The sequence below is a fragment of the Coregonus clupeaformis genome, chromosome 38 (assembly GCF_020615455.1).
Source record: "Coregonus clupeaformis isolate EN_2021a chromosome 38, ASM2061545v1, whole genome shotgun sequence".
NCBI classification, from domain to species: domain Eukaryota; kingdom Metazoa; phylum Chordata; class Actinopteri; order Salmoniformes; family Salmonidae; genus Coregonus; species Coregonus clupeaformis.
Genome location: NC_059229.1, coordinates 1,498,265 through 1,507,715, shown reverse-complemented (window position 1 = coordinate 1,507,715; position 9,451 = coordinate 1,498,265). Strand labels below are relative to the sequence as shown.

General features: G+C 44.2%; 1 protein-coding gene across 1 annotated transcript in view; it reads left to right on the top strand.

Moving 5' to 3' along the window:
* Positions 1-266: 266 nt before the first annotated feature.
* Positions 267-9,451, top strand: part of LOC121533046 (collagen alpha-1(XI) chain-like) — a 77,160-nt gene continuing 67,975 nt past the window's right edge. Inside the window, exon 1 of the mRNA XM_045211695.1 lies at positions 267-890. Coding sequence (XP_045067630.1) covers positions 785-890 — 106 coding nt within the window. The 5' untranslated portion in view covers positions 267-784. The remainder of the gene's footprint in view (positions 891-9,451) is intronic.

The following is a 9,451-nucleotide window of genomic DNA, read 5'->3' as shown; positions in this document are numbered from 1 at the left end:
GAGAGAGAGAGAGAGAGAGAGAGAGAGAAAGTGTATTGGGGGTAAATCAAAGGAGTTAATTGCTGCTGTTGATGAACGGTTGCACGAGCTGGTTCCACACACACTGTAATTTATGAGCCTTGTCTTCAACAGGCACGAGACAACCGCTTGTTAACCGCAACAACTCCGCTCCCTGCGCGAGACAATCTTCTGGGAGGGAGGGATCAAAGGAAAAGAGAGAGAGAGAGAGAGAGAGAGAGAGAGAGAGAGAGAGAGAGAGAGAGAGAGAGAGAGAGAGAGAGAAGAGTTGACTGGTTGCAGTGGGTGAACGACTATTGTTTTTTTTTTCAGGAGGAAATAAATACAATAAAAGGGATTTGCTTTATATTTCTGACTTTTTGTCCATCAAAAGGATAAGATCCGGATAAGAAAGAGAAGAGAAAAGAGGGGAGAAAAGAAAGAGCGGGGTAAAAGGATTCAACGTTTTGTTGGATGTGTTTCCTTTAGGTCAAACTCCACCTATTTCTTAACAGAAGTTGACTTCGAACCGGATAACGATTATCGGGATATAACCAGTTCCAGTTTTTACCGTTTGCCGCGCACGATATCATTACCACATCCACCTGGTCACTGCGCGCTCCCAGACATGGACGCAGGTCCTTGCAGCAGCCGATAAGCACACGCGCTATACCCGCGCAGTCTCGAGCCCCTAAGCACAGGTGTGTGTGAGCCGCGTGGAGGGAGGTATAGGAGCCAGCCGCACGGGACAGTTCCCGGTTTACCGAGAAAGACTTTGTGCCAGGAGATGGACCGACTATGGAGCTCAACGCGCATGGCATCGCCTCTCCTCCTCCTTCTCCTCCCCCTCCTCTCCATCACTGTTTTTCACGAGGCGACGGCGGCACAAGCAGGTAGGTGAAAGCGTTTTTTTTAATGATCTTGTCAACGTTTTCATTACCTATCAACCTTTAGTAAAAAATATCATTTTTGGAGTCCTAAGAAATAGTGTGTCAGTGCTGAAACAGCACGATCTTATATTGGGTTACTGGGTTACTGGGCTACTGAAACTTTTACTTTTGGATTATACACTCACACACACACACACACACACACACACACACAAACACACACACACAAACACACACACACACACACACACACACACACACACACCGCTGGTTCGGGCTTGTTCAGCTGCAGGGCACACCCCCGGGGTAGGCACATGCTCCATTCCAACCAACTATCCTGCTCAAATCCCTGAGGCATCACCATGACAGTATTTACTGGTGTTTGCCAACCATGATGACTTAGAAAATAATAACTTGACAACCAGGAGTGAAACGTTTTGATACCCACACCTACCCAGCCTGTAGCCTATAGGCCTACCATACTGGTCTGACCCACACCTACCCAACCTGTAGCCTATAGGCCTACCATACTGGTCTGACCCACACCTACCCAACCTGTAGCCTATAGGCCTACCATACTGATCTTACCCACACCTACCCAACCTGTAGCCTATAGGCCTACCATACTGGTCTGACCCACACCTACCCAACCTGTAGCCTATAGGCCTACCACACTGGTCTGACCCACACCTACCCAGCCTGTAGCCTATAGGCCTACCATACTGGTCTTACCCACACCTACCCAGCCTGTAGCCTATAGGCCTATCATACTGGTCTTACCCACACCTACCCAGCCTGTAGCCTATAGGCCTACCATACTGGTCTTACCCACACCTACCCAGCCTGTAGCCTATAGGCCTACCATACTGGTCTGACCCACACCTACCCAACCTGTAGCCTATAGGCCTACCATACTGGTCTTACCCACACCTACCCAGCCTGTAGCCTATAGGCCTACCATACTGGTATTACCCACACCTACCCAGCCTGTAGCCTATAGGCCTACCATACTGGTCTTACCCACACCTACCCAGCCTGTAGCCTATAGGCCTACCATACTGGTCTTACCCACACCTACCCAGCCTGTAGCCTATAGGCCTACCATACTGGTCTTACCCACACCTACCCAGCCTGTAGCCTATAGGCCTACCATACTGGTCTTACTGTCATCCAAGATCACCAAATACTGCTTTAGGCCTATAATGGACCTATAACTCACTCTACACATAAATCACACAGTTTGGTGAGTAAAATAGGAGACTCTCTCTCTCTCTCTCTCTCTCTCTCTCTCTCTCTCTCTCTCTCTCTCTCTCTCTCTCTCTCTCTCTCTCTCTCTCTCTCTCTCTCTCTCTCTCTCTCTCTCTCTCTCTCTCTCTCTCTCTCTCTCTCTCTCTCTCTCTCTCTCTCTCTCTCTCTCTCTCTCTCTCATCTCTCTCTCTCTCTCTTTCTCTCACACATATCTCTCTCTCTCACATATCTCTCTCTCACACATATCTCTCTCACATATCTCTCTCTCACACATATCTCTCTCACACATACCTCTCTCTCGCTCTCTCTCACCTCTCTCTCTCTCTCTCTCTCTCTCTCACATATCTCTCTCTCTCTCTCTCACCTCTCTCTCTCACATCTCTCTCTCTCTGTAGGATCTATTTGGTGTGAGTTAACAGACCTGTGTCTCAACTTGTCTTCCATACCTGTGACTGTACTCTCAACATACTGCTGCTGTACTGCTTGAGTGTGTGTGTGTGTGTGTGTGTGTGTGTGTGTGTGTGTGTGTGTGTGTGTGTGTGTGCTGCTGTACAAGAGTCAGATGTCTTTCTGCTTCTACTTGTCTTCTGCTCTTCAGGGTTTTCCTGCTGCTGTGTTTCTGCCTCTGCATTTCTTCTGCTCTTTGGGGTTTTAGGCTGGGGATCTGTAAAGCACTTTGTGACAACTGCTGAGCTTCCTCCTACAGAGACTGTTCCTAGTGGGGTTGGAGCAAAAACCTGCACAACTAGTGGTTCTCCAGGACCGGAGTTACAAAACACCTGCTGTAGGCCTAAACAACACACACACACACACACACACACACACGCTTCCACAACACCCCTCCCCAACCCCCACACACCTGGTTGTCAGAGCACGGCCCTGTGAGTTATGCTCATGGTCATCGTCAAGTGAAGGTCCAGTGTGTGAGGTACGGTTTTACCTGAAGTGGTTCAGTTGATCTCTCTGACTGACTGATCTCTTTATGTCTGTCTGTCTGTCTGTCTGTCTGTCTGTCTGTATGTCTGTCTGTCTGTCTGTCTGTCTGTCTGTCTGACTGTCTCTCTCTCTTTCTCTCTCTCTCTCTCTCTCTCTCTCTCTATCTCGCTCTCTCTGTCTCCTCTCTCTCTCTCTCTCTCACTCTCTGTCTGACTAATCTCTCTCTCTCTCTGTCTCTCTCTCTCTCTCTCTCTCTCTGTCTCTCGCTGTCTCTCTCTGTCTCTGTCTGTCTCCGTCTCTCTGTCTGTCTCTCTCTGTCTGTCTGTCTCTGTTTATCTCTCTCCTCTGTCTCTCTCTCTCTGTCTCTCTGTCTCTCAGTCTCTCTGTCTCTCTGTCTCTGTCTGTCTGTCTCTGTCTCTGACTAAAAGTAACGACCTAACTCATTAAATAAATTGAGTAGTGGCTACTCAAGCATCTCCAATGGGCAGTAGAACTCAAATCATAAACGTGGTACTATCTCATAGTATCACTTAGTAAGATTTCTTATAACTTATTGTTTTGGAGTACTGTTAACATTAGGCTATTGAGTTAATATAACTTTATTTATTTGTGTTCTGCTAATCTAAAGTTATTGAGTTTTTATAAGTTATGATTACTTAATATTTTTTAAAAGTCAATCTAACTAACTAACAACTAAATAAGTTGTTCTTACTTGATTCTATTATGTTTTACATCTTTACTTACAATAATAAAGTAGTAGTCAGACATTGATATTTGAGTATAATTATTACGTTTTTGCAAGTTAAGAATACTTAATAGTGCCACCTGGCTCTGTTTCTAGAGGATTGTGGGTAATATATATATTTTTTTACTTTATGATACTTTTACACAATGTTCTATGAATGTTTGAAGAAAGAAAAGTATATTTCTAAAATAGTACTACGCAGTTTGTTGTGTAATTAATCATGATGAATGGATATAAAAACCGTCGGACAAATTGACGTTCAATAATGAGACAAGCCATTTCCACCATCAACAAGGTCATGTGCACCACTCTTAAAGGAAAAATCCACCCAAAACCACTAATTACTATAGTTTACAGTGTTAAATAACAAAAATATGTCAGAACAAATTTTTTTGTGAACAAATGTTTCATTTTGTCGTTATAATAATGTTGGTAGCAACATCTGAAAATCATTTTGGAAATCTTTAGCAGCTACAAAACCCACAGTGCAATACTCTCTCTATGGGCTGGCTGGCTAGCTAATGCTAATGCTAATGCTAATGCTAATGCTAATGCTAATGCTAATGCTAATGCAGCTACACACAACAATACCAAAGTCAATATCAGCATGTGAAAGGTAAAGGGGGATACCTAGTCAGTTGTACAACTGAATGCATTCAACTGAAATGTGTCTTCCAAGTAGCTAGTTAGCTGTAAAATCGCCTAAACAAACTGCACTATCAATTTAGGAGTCTACAATCTCCCCATGTTCGACCTGCAGATCGATGTGCCCCTCAGAGTGGAGTCTGACATTCACAACGGCACCATGCAACGGCACCATGCAATGCATGCTGGACTGAAGAGGCAGACAAATAGGAGAAACGTGCCACACCCTCAGTTAAATTACACATTTCTCGAGGTAGGAATAGCGCAAAAATATGATCAATGGCTCATTTGAGAGAAGACAGCCTCCCACGTTATTATATCAGACAGTATTGAAATCTGACATGATATACGTTTTCGTGATCTTAAAGTCGTATTCCTATTAACATCCAGTGTAGTGAGACCAGATTTTTCGCAATGCTACGTCATACCGGACGAATTTCTGCCCAGGATACACATGAAAACAAGAAATGACCCAGGGAATGGATAGAACATCGTTCAGAGATGCACAAAAACAATACAACTTTCAAAATGGGTGACTCTTTCCTTTAATGACAGAGGCTAATGCAGCATCCTGTACTGGTTACAGCTCTACCTCCAGTTACTGCTAGAGGAATGAGCACTGTGCTCAACAATGACTGGTTACAGCTCTACCTCCAGTTACTGCTAGAGGAATGAGCACTGTGCTCAACAATGACTGGTTACAGCTCTACCCCCAGTTACTGCTAGAGGAATGAGCACTGTGCTCAACAATGACTGGTTACAGCTCTACCTCCAGTTACTGCTAGAGGAATGAGCACTGTGCTCAACAATGACTGGTTACAGCTCTACCTCCAGTTACTGCTAGAGGAATGAGCACTGTGCTCAACAATGACTGCTTACAGCTCTACCTCCAGTTACTAACTGATTACACATGATCTACATTTTAATAGTTTATAGACATTCCAGGTGTACAGTTGGTGAGTTGAACGAGGGACATACAGTTGAAGTCGGAAGTTTACATACACTTAGGTTGGAGTTTTCAACCACTCCACAAACTTCTTGTTAACAAACTATAGTTTTGGCAAGTCGGTTAGGACATCTACTTTGTGCATGACACAAGTAATTTTTCCAACAATTGTTTACAGACAGATTATTTCACTTATAATTCACTGTATCACAATTCCAGTGGGTCAGAAGTTTACATACACTAAGTTGAATGTGCCTTTAAACAGCTTGGACAATTCCAGAAAATGATGTCATGGCTTTAGAAGCTTCTGATAGGCTAATTGACATCATTTGTGTCAATTGGAGGTGTACCTATGGATGAATTTCAAGGCCTACCTTCAAACTCAGTGCCTCTTTGCTTGACATCATGGGAAAATCAAAATAAATCAGCCAAAACCTCAGAAAAAAATGTGTAGACCTCCACAAGTCTGGTTCATCCTTAGGAGCAATTTCCGAACACCTGAAGGTACCACGTTCATCTGTACAAACAATAGTACGCAAGTATAAACACCATGGGACGCGTCTGTCTCCTAAAGATGAACGTACTTTGGTGTGAAAAGTGCAAATCAATCCCAGAACAACAGCAAGGACCTTGTGAAGATGCTGGAGGAAACAGGTACAAAAGTATCTATATCCACAGTAAAACGAGTCCTATATCGACATAACCTGAAAGGCCGCTCAGCAAGGAAGAAGCTACTGCTCCAAAACCGCCATAAAAAGCCAGATTACGGTTTGCAACTGCACATGGGGACAAAGATCGTACTTTTTGGAGAAATGTCCTCTGGTCTGATTAAACAAAAATATAACTGTTTGGCCATAATGACCATCGTTATGTTTGGAGGAAAAAGGATGTAGCTTGCAAGCGGAAGAACACCATCCCAACCGTGAAGCACGGGGGTGGCAGCATCATGCTGTGGGGGTGCTTTGCTGCAGGAGGGACTGGTGCACTTCACAAACTAGATGGCATCATGAGGAAGGAAAATTATGTGGATATATTGAAGCAACATCTCAAGACATCAGTTAGGAAGTTAAAGCTTGGTCGCAAATGGGTCTTCCAAATGGACAATGACCCCAAGCACACTTCCAAAGTTGTGGCAAAATGGCTTAAGGACAACAAAGTCAAGGTATTGGAGTGGCCATCACAAAGCCCTGACCTCAGTCCTATAGAGAATTTGTGGGCAGAACTGAAAAGGTGTGTGGGAGCAAGGAGGCCTACAAACCTGACTCAGTTACACCATCTCTGTCCGGAGGAATGGGCCAAAATTCACCCAACTTATTGTGGGAAGCTTGTGGAAGGCTACCCGAAACATTTGACCCAAGTTAAAGAATTTAAAGGCAATGCTACCAGATATTAATTGAGTGTATGTAAACTTCTGACCCACTGGGAATGTGATGAAAGAAATAAAAGCTTAAATAAATCATTCTCTCTACTATTATTCTGACATTTCACATTCTTAAAATAAAGTGGTGATCCTAACTAACCAAAGACAGGGAATTTTTATTAGGATTAAATGTCAGGAATTGTGAAAAACTGAGTTTAAATGTATTTGGCTAAGGTGTATGTAAACTTCCGACTTCAACTGTAGTTAGCTATTGTAGATGGCTGAGACTGTCACTATTGGCTCCTCCCTTTCTTCTATTTGGTTGGGGAGAGCCAATAGTATCACTCGTCTTGTGGATGTCATCGATTGGTTTGATGATAATGATGTCATATTGCTGAGTCACATCTTTAATGATACTTCCTGGGGCCAAAACTGTAAAGAATAAATAAAGGAAAAATACAATTAAAACAATCATAAAAAACAGAGCCCACAGATAAAGGAAAAATCCAATAAAACCCCAAAGATACAGTTTATAGAAGCATCTAGAACTGATTAAAAGCTTTTCTGTTCAGTGACATCACCTTTATTGAGACCCAAATTAACCATATAACTTTATTGAGACATATCCCCTCGAACCAGAGAAATAATAAAAAAGAATGCAAATAATTTCCGTCCTGATTCACCCAGGGGCTATTGTCTTGGCGAGCAGCAGCTTCCTGGACCGGTTCTGCCCTGGGATTGGTCAGGGCCATGTGTACCAGCTGGCTGCTGATAGGTTGGGATTTATATGCATCTGGCTGGCTGTGGTATTCTAGATGGAGGCAGAGAGGAAAGATAGACAGTGTGTGTGTGTGTGTTTGTGTGTGTGTGTGTGTGTGTGTGAGTTAGTAGAATGTGCTTGAACCTACCGGTTCCTGTGTCTGTATCATCCCTCATCTTCCTCCTCTTCTCTCCATCCCTCTCTTCCCCCACATCTTCCCACTCTTCTCTCTTTCCCCCTCTTTCCCCCTCTTCTTCCCCCTCTTCTCTCCATCCCTCTCTTCCCCCACATCTTCCCACTCTTCTCTCTTTCCCCTCTTTCCCCCTATTCTTCCCCCTCTTCTCTCCATCCCTCTCTTCCCCCACATCTTCCCACTTCTCTCTTTCCCCTCTTTCCCCCTCTTCTTCCCCCTCTTCTCTGCATCCCTCTCTTCCCCCACATCTTCCCACTCTTCTCTCTTTCCCCCTCTTTCCCCATCATCTCCCTCCTCTTCTCTCCATCCCTCTCTTCCCCCACATCTTCCCCCTCTTCTCGCTTTCCCCCTCTTTCCCCCTCATCTTCCTCTTCTTTCCATGCCCCTCGTCTCTCCTTCTCCTCCTTCTCCTCCTCCTCCTCCTCCTCCTCCTCCTCTCCCTCCTCCTCCTCCTCCTCCTCCTCCTCCACTCCTCATATCCCTGTGGAATAATGGGTATAATAATGCGCATGACATTGAAGGTCATATGACCTACATATGAGGGAGTGTGTGTGTGTGTGTGTGTGTGTGTGTGTGTGTGTGTGTGTGTGTGAGAGAGAGAGAGAGAGAGAGAGAAAGAGAACGTGAGACTACCCAGAGTGTGTTTTGATTAGAGCCAGCTGACCTCAGAGGAACGGCTACATATGGCTCACATCCCTCCATCCAATGACTCCTCCCTTCTCTCTCTTTTCAATTCATCCCTCTGTTCCACTCCTCCACATCACTCCATCCATCTGCTAAGGGTTTCGTCTCAAAGGAGAATGGAGTTTGAACTGGGAGAGAGAGAGAGAGAGAGAGAGAGAGAGAGAGAGAGAGAGAGAGAGAGAGAGAGAGAGAGAGAGAGAGAGAGAGAGAGAGAGAGAGAGAGAGAGAGAGAGAGAGAGAGAGCGAGAGAGAGAGAGAGAGAGAGAGAGAGAGAGAGAGAGAGAGAGAGAGAGACAGAGAGAGAGAGAGAGAGAGAGAGAGAGAGAGAGAGAGAGAGAGAGAGAGAGAGAGCGAGAGAGAGAGCGAGCGAGCGAGAGAGAGAGAGAGAGAGAGAGAGAGAGAGAGAGAGAGAGAGAGAGAGAGAGAGAGAGAGGAACAAAGAACAGAGAAAAAGGGAAAGGTAAAAAGAGAGAGAGGAGGTAATAACATGTTCCAGAGCAGGGGCATACTTCCTGCTGGTGTGTGTGTGTGTGTCTGTCATTATTGCACTAACATGACTTTTAGAGAAACAACAAAACAAGAGCTAATGTTTGGGTTAGGTTTCTTAGCCCCCTACATTACCCAGAAACACACACACACACACACACACAGACGTGTATGCATGCACGCACGAATGCAACCACGGAGTGTGTGTGTATGTGTGTGTATGTGGGAAATGTAGTCCCTGAAGGTGAAGGCTCTTCTGTTATAGCTACTGTAGGTCATCAAATAGCTCTAATAGCTGCTGTAGTTAATCATATACAGTGCATTCGGAAAGTATTCAGACCCCTTGACTTTTTTCACATGTTGTTACGTTACTTATTCTAAAATGTATTTAAAAAATTGTTTTATCTCATCAATCAACACACAATACCCCATGACAAAGCAAAAACAGGTTTTTAGATTTCTTTGCAAAAGTGTTAAAAATAAAAAACTGATATCACATTTACATAAGTATTCAGACCCTTTACTCAGTACTTTGTTGAAGCACGTTTGGCAGCAATTACA